This window comes from Netta rufina, assembly GCF_964035555.1.
Source record: "Netta rufina genome assembly, chromosome: 8".
Taxonomy (NCBI): Eukaryota; Metazoa; Chordata; class Aves; order Anseriformes; family Anatidae; genus Netta; species Netta rufina.
Genome location: NC_140131.1, coordinates 25,131,392 through 25,158,656, shown reverse-complemented (window position 1 = coordinate 25,158,656; position 27,265 = coordinate 25,131,392). Strand labels below are relative to the sequence as shown.

The 27,265-nt window shown below is 39.0% G+C and overlaps 1 protein-coding gene across 1 annotated transcript in view; it reads right to left on the bottom strand.

The window, feature by feature from the left end:
- CRB1 (crumbs cell polarity complex component 1) overlaps positions 1 to 27,265 on the bottom strand; it is a gene marked incomplete at its 3' end in the record, with an annotated part of 97,880 nt that overhangs the window by 9,271 nt on the left and 61,344 nt on the right. Inside the window, exons 6-11 of the mRNA XM_084291026.1 lie at positions 24,608 to 25,561; positions 20,509 to 21,059; positions 19,965 to 20,130; positions 16,064 to 16,970; positions 15,084 to 15,212; positions 11,828 to 11,954 (exon numbers count right to left, since the gene is read on the bottom strand). Of these exons, the coding sequence (XP_084147152.1) occupies positions 11,828 to 11,954; positions 15,084 to 15,212; positions 16,064 to 16,970; positions 19,965 to 20,130; positions 20,509 to 21,059; positions 24,608 to 25,561 (2,834 nt within the window). The remainder of the gene's footprint in view (positions 1 to 11,827; positions 11,955 to 15,083; positions 15,213 to 16,063; positions 16,971 to 19,964; positions 20,131 to 20,508; positions 21,060 to 24,607; positions 25,562 to 27,265) is intronic.

Here is a 27,265-nt window from a genome sequence, read left to right as displayed (position 1 = left end):
CAAGAAATACATCAGATTACTCTTACATTTCTACTCCATGCTTTTACCTTACTGCCACCTAAAGATAACTAACAGAAAATACATTGGAGTTCAGATCAGAGCAATTTACTCTAACACTCTAGGAAGTAATGGGGGCCTTGTCAATGTCTGTCTTTTAAGAAGACTTCCTACACTTTCAGAAGGTTTTCTTGATGCTCATACTTCTTAGACCAGAAAATAGTCTGCTGGCTCAGCTAAATGAATTTATCTCTGCTCCTCCAAGGCAAGTCATATTGAGTGTGAGTGCAACTCAGCTCTGTTTCTAGCCAGGTGATTATTTTGGATCTGTGGGCTCCTCAATACTGGCTGAAAGTAAGCATTTTGTACAGTCTGTAGAGTCAGGTCCAAAACCACCTTTGCCTTCCACAAGCTGTGACCAGTGCAACAGCCCCTTGCTGTAGTAGTTGTACCAGGGCTGTCTCACCCTGACCCAGCTCTAACACTCCCATCAAGAAGGAGATCTAAGGAGATCTAGGGAGGTCTCGCTTAGCACTTATCCCCAGCCTCCTTTGGCAGTCTGTCATTTGCTTGGTGTTTGTACAGCTGCTAGAATATGGAGGCAAGAAATCATGAGCAAGAAGGATTAAGTTTGATAGCCCACATAATGGATATCACAGAGCTGTTGTGGAGCGAGCATTTTCCCTATATAAGATTTCTTTTTGGAGGGGAGTATGACATTCTCTGTTGCTTAAACTGCAAGCACATTGCACTTTCACTGGTAATAAGTAATTCATAAGTATATATTATGGACTTAAAGGATGAACTCAACTCCCATTTCCACGTGAGCTGACCTGTTATCTGTTGTCCAAGCACTGGGTTGTTGCTCCTTCCCAAGCGGGCCAGCCAGGCCCTCACTCCCTGTGCTACTGCCTGCGGGCTCAGCTCCGCACCCCTGGGGGATATTGTGGAGTGCCAAAGGGTCTTTCTGAGACTTGAAATACTCAGAGAAACTGAAAGGTTTTGGCTTGATCTCTCTTGTTATCTGTAACTGCTTCAAATCAATGACGACACATTTATTTTAAGTCAGCATGTGGCTATTTTCAGTTCCTCAGGCATCAGGGACAAAGCAGGTGCCACTGTCCATCCTCATACACCTGAGCTTGTTCTGAATGCTCCAATATTTTTATTTTAAGGCAGGGAATTATCCATGCTCAGATATAAACAAAAGACATCTGACAGCGAGCAAGCTGCAGTTGTAAAATTAAACTAAGGGTTTCCTCAGACTTCAGTACAGCTTTCTTATAGACATTATTGGTTTTGTCTTGGGTGTTAGAATAACCAGCGGTTTGTATAAATGGGATACTCAGGAGTCCATTCCTAAATATTGTGATGAATGCCAATAAGAAGCCTGTTAAGTACTCGAGCAACCATCTTAAGGGAATGATTTTTACATGCTTTATTCAAACAAGGAAGTTACCTTTCCATGTTAAAATATTGCATGAATAAAATCTGTTGTAATTTAATCTATACTCAGATAAAATGGCTGTCAAATTCTTTCTCATTTGGAGTTTAATGGTATAGAATTAGTTAATCTTTAAACTACAATTCATAGTTTATGAGGGCCAGGATGTTGAAACTAAGCTTAAGTTAAGTTAAGCTTAATAATGCTGAGTAGCTATAAAAAGATAATACAGTAATCTTATTTTAAAAATATATTTTACATGAGAAAAGCAATTGCCAAACAGGCAGTTGGTTATCTTTCTCATACAGTGCTTATGGGATCCTCATCTTAACACTAGCATTTCTCCCCTATTATTTCACTATTCAGTACACTGTATGAACCTAAGGCCAGATTCCAGAACAAGAAAGGTAGCACTTCAGTCTGCTGTAGAGGATCTCTAGTAATTATAGATGTTTTCTTACTGGCTCCAAGTCAAGTTAACTTTTTTTCCCATCTAAAATGATCTTTTTATTTATAAAGAGCCATATAACGTTGCCTTAGTCAGGAGCTGAATAAGGCACAAAAGGGCTGAATGTGGAGAACCATGGCCAACCAGACAAGGCAAACAAGAACCGTGTGGTTCTTGGTGTGGGCCATGGGTTGAAATGTATCTGTATGGAGAACACAGGTCACTTAAATTCCTTCATCTATGAGAATGCCACAGTCATCAGGATTGGAGATACCCATGAGCTGTGAAATCAAGCGACTTATATATAATTTTGGCAGAAGTGTCATATGTTAGCGTTTTTGTTTGGAAGAATACTTCTGTGTCTTTTTTTTTTTTTTTTCCATCAGTGATTTGGGGAGAGGATGAAAAATGTTATCATGAGCTAGGGATTTTCAACTCAAAACGTTCTCAAGCTGAAATATGTAGTTTCAAGGTGCTGGGTCTAGGCTAGATGTGCTCTGGCCAGCAAGTGCATCAGGCCTGAATGTTTCTCCAGAGGAGTGGAGGTAGCTGGGTACTGAATGGAAATATTTTCATGCTATTTCCATGTAGAGAAGTTCACCTTTTCAGAGAGTATTGCTTCATAGCAGGTTATACAAATAACGGTTAGTTTATATTTTCATTTCATTAATAGATACAGTAGACTCCAAACTGCTTACTTGCTTGAGAATCTCCAATATCCCTACTGTAGCATTTCACAGGGTCTACCAATAACCAAAGCTGTCTGCAGCAGTGAAAAATCTGCTTCAGCTAAATAATTACAAACGTTTGTAAAGGACACAGTTGCTGAGTCTTCTGTTCTTTGCACTGAATTACAGCAATATCACATTGGTGTTCTTGAGAATAATCTGTTTTACCAAATAATGTTTGAATAAATTTGAGGACTGCTGTTTTTGCTGTACAGTTTGGTACAAAGAATCTCAGATATTTAAGTAACAAGCTCTGCCTCTTATGTAAGTGACTCTGGATCAAAGCAGATAAGTGTTTCTGATTATTAGAAAACCAAATATTTTTCAAGTCCTTGAGAACAAGGATTTGTTTTATTGCTTTTTAGTGGACATATATTCTAGAAGCCTAGTAAAGTGTGCAAATATATTTTCAGACACTATTAGGAATGGAGTTTCATAACAAGAACTGAAAAGTACTCTGCACAAGAATATACTTCACAGGCAGTGCACCAAGAGATACATGGGCAGATGAATATGCCACCCCTGCTCTATCTGGAAGCATCATAATTTCTAGACCTTTTGATAGTAATTATAAGCATATGATTAGTTTCTGAGGCATTAAAACTATTCTACCAAAAGTATTTTTTATTCTGAGCTAGCATATAGATAGTATCGATGACTACAGGACTACCACTGTCTATATAACGTAGTGGTTGAAGCCGAGGACCATGGTTCCCATTTAGAAACCTGAACGAAAGGGGATAGATTTTCTAAAGCATTTAATGTGTTGTACCTGAAAAATGTCCCTATTTGTTCTTTAGCTGGCATCCTTTATATATAAATATGTCTTAGATGCAGGTATCTTCTGGTCTTTCTAATTGTAACAGTGGTGAACATACTTCCTCTGAAGTCAACTTGTAATCCGGTAATAAATTTCATGTAATGCCTTGCGCACGTTTCAATTCTGTTAATTTTAGTTAATTTCTTTTTCATTTCATAAGCATTCAGGGAAAAGTCAGGCTATATTTTTCAGCTTGAAGGTGAGGATGGATTTTTCTCTTCTTTAAAAACTTTTGGTCAACTGTGCTACTTTGGGATTCATGGAATTAAAACAGATTTATGGTCTGATTTCAGTCGGTGTTTGGCCAATTTGCCTAGCAATATAAAGCATCTTATTGTGTAAAATAGCCCATAGGTTACTACTGCCTGCTCTTGGGGTATTTGTTCCTGCTTTAAAAAAATAAATAAATAAAATAAAAAATCTGGTTTTATATTTGAGTTAATTGCTTTAAAGCCACTTCCAGTATACCCTTGTTACTAAGCCTGCTTCATTATTGGAAGCCAGAAGAAATAGATAAAAGAAAAAAAGAACATTAATTCTCATGAACCACATGAGAAAAAACACGTAAAATTTAGTATCTGAACAATGCAGGCATGGAGTGCACGAATGTGTTATAAAGTGAGCAATGACTGAAGTAAATGCCCATGTGATGTGAATGTGAGTCTACAGGGAAAACATCAGAAGGTGAGAAAAAGGAAAACAATGCCATTGCAACGTAAGGATGGTGTACAGACAAAATGTGTTAGTCTGAATACTAAATGTGTTATGTGAATACCCTACTTGAGCTGATTCCTCCTATACTGCAGAGTGTTATGCTGTCATATGTCATCTGGGCTCCCTTTTCTGCTTATATTTACCATGCACATTAAATATTCAACTGCTTTTCAGTGATGCGTGCAGTAATGCTGGCCTTATGAGGAGCTCTCTTGTCTTTTCCAGCTAAGATGCATCAGATAACCTTACTGTCTTTGCATCCTAATGTTTTTGTACCTTATGTTATGACACATATTAAATATGTTTCTTGCAATATCCTTTTAGAAAATTTAGTTAAATCCTGTGTTTTGAATACAGACTAATAGAAAAATAGCAAAGGATATTAAGGGGCTGTTCTGCTCTGAGAAACAATTGTAAAAACAGCATTGTGACATTTGCAATGACTTCCAGAGCAGAACTGCTCATTTTACAAATCTAAAGATGTTTCTTCTTACTGCGCATTTGACCTGGCACAGGAATAAAGCTGGGTTCTCTCCGCTCATACCATCAACGGTAAAGAGTCTGCCACGATGGGTGAGCTACAGCCATGCGAATGACGTGAAAACAAATAAATTCCAGCTTTTTCCCCGCTCAGTTGCACTGACCCTGCTAGGCTAATAGAAATATGAAAAGCTTATTTCTGTCACAAACTAATATTATTTCAATAACCTGTCATCAGACTGCAATGAGTTTACCTGTACTGCCTGTGTTTTTCTCCAAAGAGCTGGCATGCTGGGGCTTTTCTGTAAGCGAGGCACTGCAGGGAGTAACCCCACAGTACTGGAGAAGGCCCCTCGTGCCTGCAGCCACCGCCTGATGGAACCAGCACCCTGCTCCAGTCCAGAGCTGAGGAGCATCAGGAAAGCTGACAGGTAAGAGGGAAATTCTGCTCCCTGGCTGTTCTCCTACCATGGGGTTTGCTCCCATCTTGGACAGACAGAGAGCAGGAGTGTGCCAGGGGCTGGATGTGCTGCTGTGGTCGTCGGAGGATGAGAGCATCCATTTTGAACAAGGGTTCAGTCCTCAGTGCTTTGGTCCTCAAGTACCACTGGCTTCAGTAGGACTTGGGGCCGTGTAAAGAGCGGTCTTAGGCATCTCCAATTTCATGAGGTTATTTTATTGGGAGGTAAAGACCTCAAATGCGGTGAGTTAGCTACATATAATGTGATGTCCAGAAAATTAGTACTTATTTTGGAAACATTTTACTGTATGTATTAGCCTTTCTCAATAGGCTGCAAGAGCACCAGAGAAGACAAAAAGCACAGCAGAAACACGTGCTTATTTGCTAAGCCCTCAGCCCAATGCTCCATTGCCTTGCTCCACCTCACTGGAGCCTGGAGCTGAGCTGCATGTATGGCAAGGCCCTCTGTTTGCTCCCTGTGGGGTACAACAGCTGGGATGAGCTTTTTGGTGAGCCAGGGCACACCCAGCTCTGCAGCAGGTGCTGAGGAGGAACAGCAGGTTTGTCTTAAATCAGGGCAGTAGCACTTCTCAGTTTTGGTTGACTTACCCAGCTTTACTTCGTCATTTTACCACACTCCTGGGGCTGGCTGCTAAATATTGCTCTCTTAGTGTTGCCAACACTGAGCATTTAAACTTAGGCTAAGAAGAAAAATGATTACATTGCCTTAAAATAATCGTATTTCAGTATGTTTAAAAAAAAAAAATCTGTGTTCTATTTCTGACTTTGTGTGGCTCTTTGGACTTTCTTCCAGTTAGGAAGGCCTATCAGCTTGTCTTGTATCACAGAGTCTGAAATCTGTGTGTTGGAGCATAAACGAGAGATATCTACAGCAGAATCATTTGTTCAGATTAAACGTGTCGACAGTATTACTATCCTTGTTTCACAAATGAACAAACTCTAAGTATGGAAATGCCCTAAACATCTGCAGTAGGAAAGAAATTCCAGGACAGGATCAAACCTAAAATGATCACAAGGAGAAAAAAGTTCTTTCAGCAAATACTTTTACACAAATGTGTACATTTCTCCTTTGGGATTTTTTGTTTCTATTTCTCAGATTTGAAGAAGCAGAACATAAATACTTCTCTCGCACTTCATCTCCTAAAATTTGAAAAGTTCTCTGCTGGAAAGAGAAGGTGAAATATTTTGTTTGTTTGTCTTGTTTCAAAGAATATAAAATTCTTCTACATTTTTGTAACCTCAGGACATAAACTGATGAAAATACTGGCTCAGAACTGATGCAATGTGAAAAGTAACTGGCATGGCTGTATTTGTAACTGTATTGCTCTATAGTTGTTGAAAAGAATGCTTTCCATCTTTTTGTCTACTAGAAAGACAGATGTATATAAGAGCAAGACAAACAGGTAAAGCTGTGGTGAGACTGGGTGTCATCGTTACATTCCTGTTGTCCACATCTTCTAGTTGAATGATCATTATGCATTAATAGCTTCAAAAGTATGAATATGTAAATAGTTAGGGAATGCATTATTCATGAATCACCAGGCATTAATTATTGTAATTAAGTATCATTTGCTACGTTCATATTACTAACCTTTGCAGTTAATGAATACATTAGCTAATCGCTGTAGTGCATATTCAATCAAATTTCCGTGTGCCTGTGCTATGGAAGCCTGGGAGAGTTTTACTGAATTTAGATTCAATATTGAACAAATCTTACATGCTTATCGGTGTATTTTTAATGACACTAAATGTGAATCATAACCTCTAGTGCATGATGCTTGTCCTTGTGCCCAGGAGGATCGAATGGTACCAGCTGGAAGCAGGTATGAAAGCAACAGCCGTGCACATCAGAGCACAGCAGTAGCTACCTTAAGCAGAACTTTAATTCTGGGACGTGAAATCCACCACCACTTTCAAGTTTCATGTATATTCACACGTACAATAGGAGAGAGTATGCTTTGTGAGGAAGTGCTGTCCCGAAGGTGTAGCAGATGATAACGCTCGAGAAACCATTTCAAAGCACAGCCTGAGCTGTTCGCCAGTCAGCGTGGGGACCACGTTTGCCTTTTGCTATGCACAGCACGGGCAGAGTGGGCTCTGGAGCCTAATGGGGCCTCAGGGCACTCTTGAAACACAAAGTAAAAGGAACAACCAAATTCTGCCTTTTTTTTTTTTTTTAATTCTCTGGAGGTGTTCTTCAGGTAATAGTTGTCCAAGTATCACAGACTGAACACTTGCTGGAGGTTTTTTGTTTGTTTGTTTTTGTGGCTATTTTTTTAGGCTACTGTATAGCTTGCAGTTTTTGAGGTAGAAATTGTGTAGAATTTTTCATTGCAAACAAAGGTTTTGCCATTTTTAGAGAAAATCACTAAATCAAGTTATAAAAATTCCAGTTCAAGTGCTAAAAGCTGATATACAGATAAAGTGCCCTCCCAGCTGAACCTTTGGGTGTTAGGCCAGGAAAAATATTTGCAATGAAGAAAAGGAAACTTGATTTAATCACTATGAGTCTGAAGCAGATTTTTTGCCATTTTTAGTTTCACCGACATACTGTAGTCACATGCATTTAGTAAACTGATTATGGGATCTAGTTTCTTAAAAATTAAATGAACTGAGATTAAGAAAATTCAAATAACATTCGACATTGAGGATACTTTCAAATTCACAAACACACGGGCTCTTTGCAGCTACAACTGTGATAGGCAGAGCCTGAATTGCATTACAGCAGCTCCAGAGGAAGGTCCCTCGGAACCTGGATTTTAAGGTTCAGAAGTAGGAGCTATCATCCAAAAATCATACAAAAACTAGTGCTTAGCATCCTTATTCATCCAACTATTTTTTCATGTTTGTTTCTAAAACTTTCCTTTAAAATGTCCTAAACTTACTTTTCATTTAAATAATATTGTTGATAACCTTATTTTAATTAATCTGGATTTTTTTTTAATTATATTTTTTTTCCCTTAACCTTTTATGCTAGATCTGTGAAGTCTGTTCTCCACTGGAGATCTGTGCATGGGGGAGACCCAGCCTACAGGCTGTGACAACTCAAAGGGAAGGGCTGACCTGTCGGAATGCTAACAGACACCTCCTAACACCCAATGGTTTAGTAAGTATTGACTTTTTTTTGTAAGTATTGTAGGGAGGAACCAAGTGGTAAAAGTCACTTTGAGCCTTGTGGGCCCTTCATAAGCCCTTCCTCTCTGAGCTGTTGTTCTGGGGCTGATCGGTTGTTCAGCTGTGCTACACGAGGCACCGGGGGCTGCCCAGGACAGGGACTGCCCTGGGTGCTGCCAGCACTCCTGAGAGCAACTGGGAGATGGAACCACTGCTGGTGGGCAAAGCATGGCACACCTGATGCAAATGGACAGAGCCGATAGCAGAAAATGAGGAGCAGACAGAGAGACAAAGACACAGGGTTTATTTTGTGCACAAAGGTAGGAAAGTCCTGTACACATGTACAATGTAGTAGAGCATACAGAAGTACAGAGAGGAAAAGAGCAGCGTAGCTGAAGTCGAGAGATGCTTCATGATGACAAGGCATGAGAGGAAGGAAAGAATTCGAGTGCAGGAACGGAGAACACTTTCGCAGTGTGCACGCAGACAGAGACTGAACTGCTGCTCTGCAGGTAGCATGTTCTAGATGAGTAACTTCCATATTCCTTTAAATCCATATAAAGCCCATATGTAATACTGGATGTACGCTCACATCAAACTTCTAGTGTTGACGAGAGTTTTGGAATTTCTATACAGATACATTTGTTGGTTTGCATACTGTGCTTACAGCTGCGGTATGTCAGACATACTATTAATACACGTACTGGTTTCTAGATTTCTTCAATGTTAATACCAGGATGAAATTTTTACTAACTGTAGGTTATCCATACTATGTAAAGCACATAACATCTCAATTTATTTATGTGGGATTTGAGATAAAACCAAAAATTTTATTGTGATTTTTTTTAATTTAGATTTTTTTTTTTAAAGATTGGTTTGGAAACCTTTGGTTATAAGCATCATTTTCATCATAAGAATTTTCAGAATTCAGATTTTCTTGCTTTTATTTAGTATTTGAAAAAGATGTGATAGCTTTAATTTCAAATTATTTCTGATGCCGTCTAAATTTTTTGTTTCAATAATACTATACCAAGAAACATTTTAAGCCAGGATGAAATGAAAACTATGGTCTGCAGTAAAATTTCCAGCATAATACATTCATAGAATCATAGAAACACAAGGTTGGAAAGGACCTACAAGATCATCTAGTCCAACCATCCTCCTATCACCAATACTGCATTGTTTTATTTTAACTCAGAACAATGGGAATGCTTTCATTTTGGTTTGTTTTACCTTGGTATTTTAAGCCAAAATGCAAACATGTCACACTGAAGTATTGATTTCATTTTAAAAAATGTATATATTTTCCTCTGAAATTGTAAGATCGATCATGCTACTTTTTTTTTTTTTTTCCCCCCAGAGGGGGGGGGGAAAAACAAACAAACAATCAACCAAAAAAAAAAAAAAAACAAAACAAAAACCCACAGTTATTCAAAATTGTATTTTCATTGAAGAAAAAAAAATCCAAAATACAGTTTGATTTTGGTTTGTTGTCTTTGCCTGTGTCACATTTTTCAAAATTTTACAAATCATTCCCACCAAGAAAGGTAACTGAGCCCTACAACTGATAGAAAACAGTTCTGTTTTTGACTCTGACTCATTAATTTCATCCCCAGTAATGGAAAATACATTCCCATCACGTATTTATTGCTTGTTTACAAAGAGGAAAGGAAATTTTAGCTGCATAATATTTTTTTTTTCCACAAGAGATCAAAGATAAAATTACGCCAACCAATTTTCGGTGAGATATTGATAACAAAGAGGTTATCCTTGTGTAATACAATTGTTATAAGTAAATGTATTGTGCTTAAGTTTTCATGCTAAGGCAGGTGCTTGATACAGGGATATGTGACATCACAGGGATAAATCATGGTATTTTCCACCAATGTGTAAAGGAATGTGTTTTTTTTTTTTTTTTCTGAAAATACGAGTCGTATTTTCAATACTATTGTTGCTGAAATTATGCTTTGAACGGCATTCAGAAAAAATAACAAATTTGGGGACACTTCTGAAAAGTGGGAGATAAAAGGTAGAGACTTGATTCTCAGGCAGTAATTTCTGCTGTATCCTGCTGTGGCAAACCAGGAACCTCAATATCTCATTTAAGACTCTCTGGATTCATAAAATCTCATTGTATAGCATTAGTTAGTTCTTTCTGTAACTCTGCTACCTGCCATCATCACTCAAGGACACTATTTTAAATGACTAAAATGAGTACAGAACCTATACAAACATGACATGATCGTAAATGCCTGAAGAAATGTTTGCACAGTTCATGAATGGCTTTTGCATTAAAGCATTGTTTAGAAAATGAAAAACTCACTTTTTACTGCTGTTTTTACATGTAACAATTTATGTCAGTAGTGTCTACTCTCCCAAAGGCATCTACAGATTCAGATATTTTACATTTTTTACATATATTTGCTAAACCTCTCAGTATTCATAATTTTCATGTCCCTAATTTTCATTATTTAAAGAATCCATGTACAACTGATCAACTGTACTACCCTGATTTCTTCCTCAGAAGGAATAAAAGAATGATTTTTTGTCTGATGACACTCATATCTATTAATGGATTACATAGATTTAGTTAAAGTTGTAGAAGTCTTTGGAAAAAAAAAGGCAAATGATTTTAAAACCTAATGTATTTACTAAGGTTTTCTTGAAAGAAGAATCTAAATGAAGATTGAGACAGCTGCAGCTTATCTCAGTATAATGCATTGGAGGTGTAGAGGCTACTGGAGCAGAGGTGCAGGATTAGAGTTACCAGTGCAGTACTGCACTAATCCAAATGGATGTACAAGTGAGCTCAGTGTGTTGCCAACTGCTAATCCAAACCAGTACCTAATTATCCAAAAATCCTATAGATGATTTCACAGGTAGGAGACTAAACTGTCAAAGAAATAGCAGTGAACATGGTATGTGATACAGAGATAGTGGCATCAGCAGGATTTTTATGGTAAAATTAACCTCACTGAAGGCAATGGATCTTTGCCACCCATTGCAGCAGGGGCCTGAATGCCACCATCATTGTATCTTACAGTTCCCTTTATTGTGCATTGCTTCTTGGTGTGCCCCACTGCTCATGCTGGCAGTGTGCACATGGTGAAATGCTTGGGTGGAGGTGGGATGAGACACTTTTTAAGATCTGCTAGCATTTGATCTAAAACAAAGTGAGAGCACTAACATGGATCCACAGTGGTTCATGAAACAGGCAAGAACTTGGTCCTGAGCATTTGCACCGCAAAGTTCTCATCATTCACTTTGTTAGATTATATTAAAAGGAACATGATGTTACCTAAGAGGTTTGTTTCCATGTTGCAACCAAAGTTGAAGAATAATTATATAAAACTGAACATTTCATGTAAGTTCAACAAATATAAAATGATTTTTAAAATTCAGATGCTTGCATTGCTTTGCTAAGCTGTTTGGAAAAGGCATCTTCTGTTGCACTAAACCAAGAGTTAAAAGGCTGCTAATAGTCTTCCTGGTCACCCCACTCGACTGCTGGATCATCATCCATTCGCAGAATAAGATAGGAGAGAAGCTGAAATAGATTCTGCCACAACAGTAAAGAGACAAAAAAGGAGAGGTCGCTTACATCGATCTCACAGCGGTCCCCAGCGTAGTTCACGTCGCAGAGGCAGTGGAATTTGTTGAGCAAATTCTGGCAGAGGCCCCCGTTCAGGCACGGGTCAGAACTGCACTCATCAATGTCCTTTTCACACCTAGAGGTAAGAGAGGAAACAGTGATCCTCTGAAATCACGTACAAAATGCATAAAACTGGCACATTTTTAATTCAGATGCTTTTTGGTGGGAGGGTGCTCTTTTTGAAATACATAGTATACTTCCACATGTGTTTATGGTCTTATTATTAGCCATGCTTAAATCTTGAACTTCCTGCGTTATATTAAAACACAGATAAGCTAGAAATGTCTTTTCTGTGGAGTATTTCCTGGTTAATGGTGCTTAGCAACATGAAATGTATGTTGCTGTGTGATTTTAGAGCTGGATCCAGCACAGCCCTGCTAAAAGCTTGCTTGTCCATTCTCATTCTTACTGCGAGATGAGGGCACGTTTTCCTTATCAGTAATTTGGACCTACATCAAACACGTGCATATTTTTTTTCACAACAGAGTGCCTCTGGGAATACTCACTTGCTTTTTTTTTTTTTTTCTCAATTAGAAATGCCATTAGATGCCCGGCGCAATCTCCTACCCAGTCTCTCTGAGGACATGGGCATCGAAAATGGTAAGAAAAGGAGATGCAGAGTAATGTTTTAGAAGCTTAAATATGTATCATTGCATGCTTTTGAGTTAATTTTGATGAGAAAGGAAGCCCGAGCTCTTAATTTCTTAAAGCAACTAATTGAACATTAATGAAAAATGTGTGAGACTTTTTGGAAACAAGTAATGAGTTGGTGTCTTTTTGCTCCAGCAAAGCTTCCCCCTTAATTCCCTACCTCATTTTCTTAAAATAATGGTAATGGTCACTCCTATTTTTTCCGGATAAAGAGTTATGTTCACCCTTGAAGTAGAATGCGTGAAATTATAAGGAATTGCTTTGTTCAGTCATATTTATAACCACCCAATAAACTGTGTTACATTAGAGAAGAGCTGTTCTTTATATTAAATGTGCTTAGCTCGTTTTCTTAGTTAATACATGAAAAAGTTTCCACCACTTCTTCCAATGACAAATTACATTCGCATTCTTTAAAAAGCTGAAATTAAAGTATTAATTCAATATGTAAAAATTGTATGGCTATGAAATTAACCTATGCAAAACTGAAAAACGGCTAGAAAACAAAATAGTCCAGGGCATGAGATGCCTGAATTCAGCTGAACTTCTGGAAGATGTGAAGTAGGTAATTAGATAATTTTGATAATCCTGGCCTGGATTCAAGGAATAAACTGTTTTCAAGAGACAGCAATATCTCCCTTAAGGAAGAGTAATCTTTTCACATTTCCCTTTCCACATATTATCAAGTTTGTTCTTTTTTTTTTTTTTTTTTTTTTTTTTTTTTTTTTTGTTAACTTGTGATCCCCAATCGATTGACATGGAAAGACACTGTTTTCTCTATACTGTACATCAGTGGCTTTCTTAGGGATGAAATATTGTCTTTAAAGGAATATGCCTGCTTTATCAGTCTAATCAATAAATATACCAAAGGGTTTTGCTTTGAATTTTCTTATTAACTGACATATTTGAAGTTGTTCTGAAAAAAAGAAGTCTTGTGTTTGAGGTGAAATTTTCTCATTTGGTGTACTAACTTCTGCAAATGCAGAAATACTTCTGGTTTATGGTGCGGCAGCCTGGAGGTAAAGAGGACAAATAGTCGATTTTAGACATTGGAGAAGAATGCCTTGCTGTGATAGTCAGTTATAGTGCAGTGTGCTTGGTACAAGGCTGCTGCTCAATATGAGGATCATGGGAACTATAAAATAGAGATTATTGCCAGCCAGTGGGATGGATGTAAGCAAGGCTCATTCCCAAAGCTGTAGTTAGCACGTTGTCTGGCAGGGAAAGGAAAAAGGAAAAAACACTTTCCCTCTACCTCAAAGTCCTGAGAAAAATACACACCAAAGAATTGCCTGAGAATATGCTTTTATTATTTTTTTTTTACTATTATTTTATTTTTTAACCTTTTTTTAACTGTTGTGGCATGGCACACAGACCTTCTGGCTGAGTTAAACAGCACAGCACAGACATGTCTGCCGACCACACAGAGCATTGAGTGGGTGGAAACTTTCATTTCATCCGTCCTTTATGGCTTACTGTACTGTTTCCACAAAGTCCATGAATTAATAAGTTTTGAGAGAATTAAAACCTTTTGTTGAAAATTGCTTTGTGCTTTCAGAGCCAGCATAGCTTGGTGCTATTGAAGCTTTGGATATTGTACTGAAGTGTAATGCTAATTTCACTAAGAGTGAAAGCCATTCATTTTCTGTTTCTGTTCTGCATTCCCTTTCTTACTACCCAGAAAGGTGCTGTTACCTCAGGCTATATTATGACTGGGACAATGTCCTTCTATGTTTTTACAGCACCTGATGCACTGAGGCCATCAAGCTTCCTTATTCCCAAGCCTTTTGTAGACAACAAACAAGGGGTTAAGAGTGAATTGTGGCAATCTGCTATACGACACAAATTTTGCTGTGGGAAAGGCTCTCTGTTTCAGACTACCCTATAAGACGTAAAAAGTACTTCTCAGCTTGACTATTAATAATAATCCTGTATTAATAATAATTATTAATATAATAATCCTGTTTTTGTATTTTGGCATTCAGTAAAAAATAAAATAAAATAAAAAATAAAAATAAATAAAAATAAATAAATAAACAATAAAAAAATAAAAAAGCTGCAATACCAGCAAGTATTTCATGTCATGCCATCCCTGTAGAATAGATTGTATATTCACAGTGGATATGTGTGAAAAACAAACAGCTTTGCATATTCTTGTATCACTATACTGTAGCTGATTTTTATATATGAGCAGGATATGTGCATTTATGTGTGTCCATACATGAAAAGGTAATATTCTTCTTTGCCATATACAAAATTGGCATGGGATCCAAAGAACAGGCACGTGGAAGAAAGTGTAAGATGCCAGCTAAGGAATAATGGCTTGTCCTGGAATTGGTGGTGCTGTGTGGGAATGACCCTTCCTGCATTAATTTGTGATTCTTGTCTGAGTGCTATACTTTTGGGACCTCAAAGGCAGTGCAGCAAGGAACTGCTGCATTTGAAAACCAACTTTGTCTGTATTTCTGCAGGAGGGTGATTCCCCAGTAGATGGTACACTCTAGACCCTTCTGGAACAGCTTTTGGAGGAATTGCTCCACACAGTGAAGCATCTCACCATTCTCCAGCAAATCCCGGCAGGCACACACACGCCAGCTCACCGCTGAGATCAGTACAGTTGCCGTAATTGAAACAGGTAAGATTTCTGTCTTCATTCCCACAAACCGTATGCGGTAACTTTCTGTACCTAGATAAATAAGAAGGCAATGGCAGTTGTTATTTGCTCATTCCTTGTCCACTTCTGCGTGTCTTGTGCTTGTGCTCATCTTCTCCTTTGAGTCTATGCCATTGCTTTACTGGAAAATATTGAGATCTACCTTGCAGATTTGTTGTCTGCATGCAGAACCTAGCACTGTGAGTCTCCCGGAAAGCACAGTGCTCCTGCTGGCAAATACTGCCCAATGCAAATGGGGTGACCACCCAGCCATGGAGGTGCACACACCTGGTGCCTCCTTGGTTCTTCCCCTGGCAAGGAAACCCCATGGCTGTGTGGTCGCAGGCTGGTGCTGGGGGCTGGCCGCTGCCTGTGCTGTGAGGCTGGGGTGGAAGCAGTGCTGCACTGTCTGTGGATGGACAGCAGGAGCTGGAGCCTGAGGCTCACATAGTGTGTGTGTTACTCATACTTAACTACCTGAATTAGGGTTTGCCTTCTCAAGGATTTTCTGGCAAGTTAATGATTCATTGCTTTTTAGGAAAAACAAAAAAAGGGGCAGTGCTCTGCCTGGGTTAGTGGCTTGGATCTGTGTGACACCCAAATATCTTAGAAGAACTCAAAAGGGGGATCTAACATACAAGATAGAGCATATTGTGCCAATATAAGGCATCTTCCAACTGATCCACGTCTAACTGATCTCTAAAGCTTTCTGTACTGCAGATTCTTTATATATCAATTCTGCAGCCACAATTAATATGTAAATTGATGCATAGTATAAAATACAAGTCTGTATTTGATGTGCATTGAAATGGGAGCATCAGTGGTGTAGTAATCCCTCAGATGACACCTTAAAAAATCATTTGGACCTGCCTAGTTTATATTACCTGCAAAGTTTTCCAGTGAAGTTGCTAGCACACAGGCACGAGTATCCATTAACCCCATCTATGCAAGTGGCCCCGTTAGCACACTGGTGGCCACGACAGTTGTCTATGTCCTCTTCACAGTTTAACCCTGTGTAGCCAGGTTCACAAATGCACTCGTACGAGGCAATCCTGTCCGTGCAGTTTCCATGAACGCAGGGGTTGGAAAAGCATTCATCGATGTTGGTCTCACAGTGGGTGCCTGTCCATCCCTGGGCACACACGCAGCGGTAGGAGGTGTAGAAGTCTTCGCATGTCCCCTCGTGCATACAGGGATCTGAGCTGCAGGCATCTACCTGCAAACAGCCAGTAAGAGTAGGGTTTGCAGATATTTTGAGAAATTGTTCCTCCTGAGGTTTTTTAGTGTGGACAGCAGCATTTTCAAAGTAGGAGAGATAAATGCCACTGATTTCTATGGTGCTCATACATCCTCGCAGGCCATCCAGACTGTCAAAAGCCTTGTCAGCCACATAGATGTCAGTCTCTTCTCTTAAAAAGTTGAGGCTTCCTGTGGCAGTTGCGCTAGTTGCAGTGTCTTTCTTGTCATCTATATCAATGTGCCACCTCGAAAACTGGGACAGGGGCTCCACCATAGAGACCATCACCTGATGCCACTTCCCATCGCTCACAGGCAGTGAACTAGCGAGGGTCAGCTTATAAAAGCTGTTGCCACTTTGCAGCTGGAAGAGTAGTTTGGAGTTGTGAATACTGATGGTAACAAACTCTGGCTCCTTCTCTGCATACAGCAGTATCACATCTGTGTCCCTAGTTCGAAAGCCAAATACGATATTGGTGAGGTCTCTGCTGATTTTTCCATTGCTTCTGTAAAATATCGCACTGCTTCGGCCGCTAAACACTGCGTTAGCAAGACCTGTGCAAAGATAATAATTGAAAAACCAGTATCTCTTCAGTGCCCCCATGCTCCCTGTCATTCAATTCCTTTTGTATCTGCTGAAAAACAACCAAATTCCACCAAAGTTTCAGTGATCCTTGCTTGCCTCTTACAGCCACAGAGGTTACAGGGCAGTGCCAGCACCAATGTCCCTGGTGTCACGGGAGTTGCGTGGCTTTGTGTCACCTGAAGCTCTATTTCTGGAGCTTTGAGTGCATTTTCTCTGTGACTTGAGAAGGGGGACTGGCCCTATTTACTGTAATGTAAATCAGAAGTATCAGTAGTAAAAAAAACCTATGGAAGTACATAACCATAGATACTAGTTGGGCCCTGCTTCTTCTTATGAGGGGAGCCCATCTCGGGCACTTAGCAAAGAAATAATAGCAAAAGACCAGGTCAGCAAGGCTGATGGGGCTCAATAGCTTTTTATAGGCTTTTATGGACATAGCCAAATCTGACTGATGTAACCATAATGATACTATTTTAAATGGTATTTTGGGAAGAGGTTAAATGATTATGTTAGTTGCATGAATATATTAAGATTGAAAAAGTGTTTAGCTATTAGGTATCTCTTCTCATTGTAGTACTTGTCTACAATATCAGTTCCTGTATTCACATTTGTAGTCAATAGGTAGGAAATGATAGGTACTATTTACTTGCACTTCTCTGCTTCATTGGTGTTATCTCTTGTTCTTCCTTAGGCAGGGGAGTTAACCATGACTGTATACAGCTCAGACCTGAGGCTGAGAGAGTTTTTCCAAAGGAGACGTGTTTGTCTGTATTTGTTCCCTATGCATCGACAACTAGTTTTTCCCCATGAGGGACCAGCATTGGGTGAACCTTTGTTCTCAATGCCTCTTTTCTTAGATAAGGCATTAAGAGGTTTTAGAAAGTATTTGGTTGGATCCCAATCTATTCTCACTGATGCAAAAAGGATGACTCTCATTGAAGTCAGTTGGCAAAAAGCCATTTCAAAATCGATGTGGGAAGTCGTGCCTGTTGTGCTTAAAGCCAGCTTCTCCCGCTGCGTGCAGGCTGCCGCAGCCTCGCTGCCGGCACTGAGCCTGCGCTGGCGGGACTGGGAGGGCAGCAGAGGACTCGGTTTATACTGCTGTGAGTGAAAATTGATGGGCAGCATTATGGCAGTTTTATGGACGTCTTCACAAAGGTATTTGACATCTTTCATTAACATGGTTTCTACTAAAATGCACTAACTCAGTGGACTATAAATTTGCACATTCTGAGATTTATGAGGATTATAGACAGGGAGGAAAGACAGGAGGAATGTCTTCTGCTTGTACTTAAGACAAATTTAGCTCTGCAAGATCCCAGCACTGAGGTAAGGTGGAATTCTGAGCTTTCTCTGGGCTCAGTAAATCTCAGGAAAAAGAACCCCGGGGAACCCCAGTGCAAGATTATGGCTGGGGAGCAGCAGCAGATGAGAACTTGCCATTCACTGCAGAGTAAATGCTAAAGCAATTTACCTGAAACCTCCCAACGATGCAGGCAATAAGCACCATGAATTATTGTACTGCTCAGTGACTGTCTATCCCAATACTAATGCAGTCTTTCTCACAAGAGAGGTTTCCCCTAAGGAAACCATACCAAAAATGAAACTCAGAGTTTTTCAGAAATTATTTCTGACTTTTTTAAACATTTCACAAAGCTGTTTTAGCTGTTTTTAAGCTTAAAAGCTAAAATACTCCTGCTGAAATCCTTTTAAATCCTGACCACAGCTAGGCATCTGGATGTGCTTTTACTCTTAGTTGTGCCACTGGGCATAAGGTTTTGCGGTTACTTGATGCTCCCCACTTCAGCTTCTTCTATCTAGCTTCTCAGCTTCTCTTTTTTTTTTTTTTTTTTTTTTTTTTTTTTTTTTTTCATAGTTGGAGTTCATGTTTTATTAAAATGCAATAGTGAATTTTATGAGAGAACATATTTGATCATATTTGATGTTGTCATTAAATATGTCTGTTATAGAAGGTGCTATTATTTTAATTTCAGTAATTATTTTAATTTCAGCTGTTAATTTTAACAAGTGATGCAGTGCTGATTCTAACAATCTCAATGAAAATAGCATGATACTGATCTGCTTCTTAATTGTCTATGGTATAAATCTTTTGCTGACCAACCTTCTCATTCCTAAGAGTCATGACATGAAGAATGTCAGACATTTTAACAGCTTCCATCAGACTTTGTGTATTTGTCTTCCTTCACAGCATCATTAAGACTTCCTTTAATAGTAAAAAACTATGTATATATATATATATAAAGAAAATAAATAAAAAAGGACAAAAAGGACAAAATATTTCTTCCTAATCCTTTCTTGCCTTTTAAATTCTGCTTCAGTTCAGGGTGGCAAATGAAGGTATTTAGGGTGGCTAATGTTCTTAAGACAGCCAATGGCCATCACTTTTCAAACTAATATACTGCCTGTAATGCAAGTGCTTCTTACAAAGATACTGGTTTAATAGCTGTACTGCTGACATTAGGGTGACTTCCTTCAAACATTTCTTTATCATCTTTCTTTAACATTAAAGAAAAATCAAGTGATACAAAGTATGTCATGTAGCTTGTGTTTTCAAGAGGATAGAGAACATCCTAAGGTTAATCCAACACTAGATATCCTCTTATCTCTTTGCAGTACAGGGATGTGGGGTGCACTTGCACTCTGGTGGTGTAGTGATCTGTTCTGCAACCTTGACAAGTTATGTTGAAAAAGTCAAATGTGAAGGTCGTGCAAACATCAGTGTCTATGTCATGGGGTCTGTCTGAAAATACCTGTGTTTGGTAGGGCAGAATTTTCCAATTAACTTGACTCTACTTACAATTAACATGATTATTATTATAATATAGAAATAGCATTTGAATGAACCTTGAAAAAAGTGAATATTGAGTTTTATGGAAATGCTGATGACAATTTCAGTTGTTTCTAACCTCAAGAGATGACAGGAATAACTGAAATGTACCTACATTCAAATCCTTGGTGCACCAGCTGGCATTGTGCTTCTTGAGGACAGGGCCCAAGCTCACACCACTTAACTTCCTCGCATGCTTTCCCTGCTGTATTAGGGGGACATGTGCAAGTGAAGTCATCCCAGAGTGAATAGCATACACCACCGTTATGGCAAGGGTTGGACTATGGGGAAAGAGAAGAGACAACCTGAGTAAATCTTGGTGGACTCACAACTATAAGGATATGGGACTGTTTGGCAAGAAGGATAATTCTGTTTATTTCAGGTGGAAAGAAAAGACCAGTGCTAAGACTGCATAGAGTAATTAATTGGTGAACAACAGTATTGTAACCTTAAAATATTTTCATTCTCTACTATGCCAATAGCTCTTGCTGCTGATATCCATCATATGTAATGTAACAGAATCTGCTTTTTTCTAGCATTTCTACACATTTTCCTAAGATATCATTATTATCAAATATTGTATGGAAGGGTAATAAATATTATTTTTTAATTACCCATGAAGAACTTGTGAAGATGTTACAAAAAAATGTCCTTCTTACCTTGCAGAGGTTGTCACCCATGCAGCCTTGGGTGACATTGATCAGGGTTCGGTTGACAAAAGAATTCTGGGAGTTGGTGATGGGGAAGAATTCCAGTGGCTGGTTATTCACTCTTACGTCTTGGATGCAGCCTTTGAAATACCTGCCTTTTCTATTAGTTTCTCTGTTATCTGGTAGGCCTCCGATGTAAAGAATTTTCTTGCTCTGGGTGGATAGTACTGGAGTAGAAATAAAGCCTAGGTATCGAGAGGACTGGAACAGTTCAATCTTATTTGGTTCTACTTTTAACATTATTAAGTAGAAGTTTCCATCATTCATAGAGTGTTTCCCTAATAATTTTATGGAATTTAGAGCTAACACTGTGAGTTTCCCACCTTCTAAGTAGACTATTAGGTAGACAGAGGTACTGTTTCTCAAAGCCAGTAACAAGCCAGAAGATTTGCGTGTTCGGACAAACATTGATATATTCAGATTTTCATTCTGAGTGGCATCAACAGAAAAAGCGGCATAGCCTGAGGAGTCCTCAGATCCAAACCGGCCCGGAATATACTCTTGGGATTAGCGATAGGGGAAAAAAGAAAGAAAGAGAATGGAGAAAAACAAAATAGTTAGGGCTAAATGACAAAGAAGCCAATACAATGATCAAATAGCTACTTTTGGTAATATTTACTTATGGTAGTAAGATGTGCTGGTATTAATGGATGTATAAGGACTTGAACCAGCCATAAAGGGCTTCTATTCCCAAACTTCTGTAGGTTTCCATGGCTGTAACATTAGGCCACAGTACAGGACCAGATGTTATATTATTGTGCATATTTTTCCCCTTTATCATGCTGTGTGTAATGCTGTGTTTTCAAACAGTTAAATAAGGACAGATTTCTCCATTTTCCTGGATTGGTCATCAGAAAGATAATTTTGAAAGAAACTAACTGGTTTGATCCTTTGATGACCATGGAAGTTAATATAATTCTGGATCTATGTGATTTTATATTTTGCATTGATTTCAATCACAGAAATAGTCAAAAGCTGCTCAGCAAATATCTCTTGTGTACAACTTCCAAATAGCACACCCATTTTGTCCTGCATAGGCTCCCCAGTTCTTCAACAGACTTTCTGTTGCTGGAGCTCAGTACGTGCTCATTTGAGTCCTGCTCATTCCTGAGTGCTCATAACACTACTGTGTCATGGGGAAAAATGATCCAGGACTGAGTAAGCCTTTTTATTTTTTTCTGCTTATCAATTAAAATGATTAAACCAAAAACATCTGTCTCCCTGCCTTACTCTCTATTTTCAGTAATGATTTTCAGACTTATAAGGATTCCAAATATGTAGTCCAAACCGTATTTTATTCTGATGAATCATCTCGTTAAAGCACAACAAAGTGTTTCTATTTTTACACTTCAAGTTTCATGATCTTGTCCTCAGCATTATAGACTTCCTGCCTAAACACTTTCAAGAGCTATTTTTTAATATATCAAATTCATAGAAAGAACAAACCAAGCCTTTTTTTTTTTTAATGCTCACATAGCTGAACAGTCAGTCCCCTTTTGCGCAGTAAAACTCTTAGAGTGAGACCTCGTAGGCCAAGTTCCTGCCTGCAGCACTACTCTTTTTTTTATGACTACATTAAAATAAGCAATGAAAATAGGGTACTGACTGTGAAGCCCCTAACAGACCCTTAATAATCACACTGCACTACTATGTGGCAAAGTAGTATTATTTAGCGACAGGAAAAAATCCCTTGCTTGTTCCTAAATGATTTCATAAATTAATTAAAAAAAATAAATAGTTCTTTGCATAAGATTACCTTTATTTTTAGATGACTGTTAAAAATCTGGTATGTAGAAATGTGTGCTTGTTGGAATGGGTGTTTTGAGGCATGATACCTCTTCAGCCAATACCTCTTCTGTAATATTGGTACTAGAGACTGAAATATTTTTTCATGTCAGGAAAAAGAAAATTTCAGCTAGAGTTATGAATCATTAGTCTTCAAAGAGGTATTTCATGTTTACAATTACTTTGTTGTATTTCCCTCTATTTATAAATACGTACATATACATATATATCATCAGTCTGATCTGTTTGATGAGATGGCTAGCATCACCTTGGTCAATATTAACCTCTTGGGTCACAACATGTGGATGTTGATCAAAATGAGTCAACATCTGTTTGTTATTTTGTGTATGTAGAGAAAATATTGCTTCTTGTCAATTAAATACTTGGCAGCAACTTTTCTTCAAAAAGACACTAGCATTTCTTACGTTATCCTTTACCACAAGTCTCCCCCACTCTGCCTTTTAAGAAACCTGTCACAGCCTTTTAAATATGGCATATATCTAGAACCTATGTATCAAAATGGCATGGTGCCATGATTTGCAAGGAATATTGTGGTCAGCAGAAGAAAAAAAAAAAAAAAGCACACTTTCTAATCATTCTCAACAGTTCTAATGCCAGTATAAGCCTCTCCTGGCCCTGACTGGTTTTAATTTTGCTTCATATAAGGAGGCAAACATATTTACCAGATGTTGTCCTATACTCCAAAGTTGCTTTCCAAACATTTGGATAAATTACAGCTAGACTTCAAAGCAGTCTGTTACAATTACCTCTCAGACTCTGTCATTTTGCAATAAGGGAAAAAAAACAATATTGAAAAGTATTGATAACTGTTAAGTATAGCATACAAAATGAACTTGTATTCGAACATTTTGAAATGCATTTCAAGCTGCAGCTTTCTGCAGCGATACATCCAATAGGCCCTTGGGGCCAGTCGTTCAGCTGGTGCAGGTCAGTGTGGCTTCCCTGGCCGCGGTGCTGCCCTGCCAGCCTACACCAGGTTAGTCTGTCCATTCTCACCTGACCACAACACTGCTGTGGCACTTCATTTTTTAGATTTCTTGGTAAATGTATTTATTTATTTATTTATTTATTTATTTATTTATTTATTTATCTATCTGTGTATCTACATGTTATTGTATGTATTCTTCTTCCCTAAGCATTTGCTGTGGTTGAACATGTGTGCGTGGTTAGTAAGGGGACAGATGGGGAAGCAGGGGCAAGGCACTGCAGGGAGGACTCAGCCCTGTGCATTTTTCAAAACCCCTAAAATGTTTGCCGAGGAAGGATTGCAGAGCCCACCCCAAGACATTCCTGAGGGGTGCTTATTTACAGCTCCAGAGTTACTCACTGCCGTTCCCGCACCAGATGTGGTACAGCAGGGAGCTGTGCAGGGACCTGCTCGTGTCCTCCCACTTGGCCTCGGACTGCACTTGGAAAGATGACTTCTAGCAGGGAACGTGCTACAGGCATTGCCAGCTTTTGAATCCCTGGTTGTCGCTGCCAAAAGGGCTGTTTTCTGAGATGTGGTCTTCTGTTCACTGAGTCAGGGACACATCTTCCTCTGGTCACCAAACAGTTATCTGGCAGCAACAGCCTCTGCCAGCTGCTGCCCAGAGTTGTGTTGGACTCGGCTGAGATGAATGGGCCTCGGTCCCGGTCTCTGAAGCCCTGGCTTCTCCTCAGGCTAATCAGATTAAGTTAATAGCATAATCCCATTCATTTTGTAAAATTGGAATCTCTCCCTCTCTCTTTTTCTCTCTTCTTTTTTTTTTTTTATTTTTTTTTTTTTTATTTTAACATGCAGTACTTTTGCTGGCTTATTATTGCCTTAAATGAGTTTCTTTATAAAAGCCTAGAGAGCTTGAGGATAAAATTTTGAAAGAATGCTTTGAAAATAAGACTTCAACTCCAAGTGACTTGGTTGCTTTCTAAATTTTACTCCAGTGAACTACAGTTTTCAAGAGTTTATGGAGTGCTAAGAGTGCTAAGAAGATTTTAAAACTGGATGAGCAGAATCCACCAGTTTAGCCTGACTTTTTTTTTTTTTTTTTTTTTTTTTTTTTTTTTTTTTTTGTCAGGCTGAAAAGCAGCCTTCCTGGGAAAATAACTAGAAAATAATGAACATGTGCTACTACTAACCTCTTGTGGTTTCTTACCAGTGGGCAATAAGTTCCAGAGATCCTAAGGCACACGCTGGTTCATCACTGAGATAAGCAGGCCAGTATGTTTTGAACAACCACTAATGCCAACAGCGTGATCTTACCTGCTGAGCAGTGGGGCCCTGTGTAAGGCCGGTAGCAATTGCAGTGGTAACTCAGCCACAGGTTGGTGCAGCGTCCCCTATTCTGACAGGGGTGGTTTTCACACCAGTCCTTTTTAGTACATCCTGTCTTGACATTTAAAGACGATTCAGGTGATGCATTCTCTGGAGTAATAACATTCAAGTCTATTTCAATATCCTGAAGACAGCCTACAAACGAAGGTGTAGAATGTATATTATTGATGTTAAGCAGAGAGCTGCTGCTAATGTTCCCCACTGGTAAGCTGCCCAAAAATGTGCTCTGAAATGCAAGCCTCACGTGATCATTATCTATCACAGCAGAAGTTTTATTGACACATGATTCTGCACAAGAGCTGTCAAGTAAATTAAGAGTAACAGCTCTTGCCAAGGTTACCTCCACTGAATGCCATTCTCCATCACTGACATTATGTGAAATATGCAAAAGAGCCTGTGGCTGGTTTTTGACTTGCACAGACAAGTGTAAGTAGCCATTCAGTAACTCCAGCTTCACGAATGTGTCTTTCTCCCCTCGATGAAACAGAAGGGTTGTGGGTTGCACAGTCTGAAACCTCAGGTTTACATTATAGAAAGATTCCTTTTTAGGGGTTGTGGGATTCTTCAACCAAAGGAAACTGTTTCCTTGAAAAGAAAATGTAGTTATGGTTTCACAGTGTATTCCAGTATATCCAGGTGAGCATATGCAGCTGAATCCATGTTGGCCATTTTTTAAATGTGGGATACAAATTCCATTATTTTGGCATTGCTGATCAGTACAGCCATGGAGAATTTCTGTGCAGTTCCAGCCGCCGTAGTAAATCCCTTCTTTGTCTGCAGGTGGGCAATGGCAAGTGTAATTCCCAGGAAAATTCTCACAAATTCCACCATTTTGGCAAGGGTTCATGTAACATTCATTGATGTCTTCATCACAGTGAATACCTGAAGAACAAAGAATTAGACATTTTGGAGTGAACAACTAGAGCCCAGAATTGTGTTTTTAAGAACTTGTGCTTTCTTAAATTATCTTTAATTTAAGAATAAAATTCTCAGAGTGAGCAGGAAACTGTGCAGTGTAACAGTGAGAAATGCAAAGAGCATCCCTGAATCCTATCAAAATTTGGGTGAGGTACAGTGAGATGCACCTTAACCACAGTAAACGTGCAGTTGCACATTTCAGGAGCAGTTGCATGTTGCAGGTCTTCACAGATGGAAGCAGAGGTGATTTCTGGTCCATCAGCTATATCTCATACTAAGAGGAGAATTGTCGTGGGACATGAGGATGTGAGAAAAGCTGTTGGAAGAGTTTGAACCCATGTGGCCCAGAAAAATGTTACTGGTACTGTATATCTACAGGGAAACATCCTTTACTTGTCCTATTTGCAAACTATAAAGACAAGAGGAACAGAGTGTCTTCCCAAACATCCCAGAGCCTGATGATTAAAGCATGGGTGATAGTGACTCATAGTTGCTTTTCTTCCATGTAGTGCATGGTTTCTTGTGTATTGTGTAAAGGAGAGCTCCTCATCTCAACTTGACTGGAATTTGATAGATGTAAACCAAGTATGCATAGTGGGTCAGGCTGCACAAAGACAAATCTGTTTGCCTTGTAAAACTTATCTGTTTATCCCTCTGCAGTGTTGTTTTATCTATAAAATTGTAATTATAGTAATTCTCCCTTGAACATTTAAATGACTGATAAGTATGAAATGGATCAGGGAAAATCTGTTTCTTATCCCGCTTGGAAGCATTCAAAATATCCAAATGTTTTTTTGAAGACTCATCCAAAATACAGCTCTTAGTATTTCCCCTGTTCTGGAGAAGAATATGAAATGCTAGTTTGGAACTAACCGCAAAGTATTGTCTGCACAAAGTAATTAATAGACATAATTATGCCTGTCCCTGCAGCAGCATTGCCTCAAGCAGCTCGTCACTGGCTTATCGTGTTAGGTGCCTGTAAATTAGATCCTGAGGTATGCTGGGACTCTCACAGTTGCAGAGAGGTACAAGGCACCACACCTAGTTTTACATGCAAATTCACACAGAGCTTTATTTTTATAGCAAAATGCAGTCGTCTTCCATGAAAAATCACAGAGCAGCATTCAGCCACAACGAATAGCTTCAAACAGCAGCAGATAAATGTATCTACTCAGGCTAATTCCCCGCCTGTCTGTTTTATTCAATCACAATTGTAACTAGACCCGTCTCAGGGAGCGGTAAGTTCTGAGAGCCAGAAGGGACCTGGGAGTTGGCCAAGATTTGTTTTAAAGATTGGACAGAGTGAAGTGGTCATAGCATGCATGCAAAAGGCCCTCTTAGCAGTGATCTTCCTCACCGCAGTGCCCTCCTTCAATTACAGCACATGATCTGAAGCTTGAAGCAGAAACTATCAAGCACCGTAGTGCTCTTTCTGGTCTGACAGTGGGGTTTTACCGCAGCAGCCTCTCTTTTCGAGCCAGGCTTATATTTATTTCGATGTGAGATGTCTGTGTATACCTTAATGTGTAGTGGCATCTGGCAGAAATATGAATCATTAGGCCTGACTTTCTCAAAGTGACATGCACTTCCCAAACCTTTACTGACTGGGGGCCAGAACAATGCCTGCTTTACCCAGTTTGTGGCAATTTCTGTGTTAGCGACTTGTCC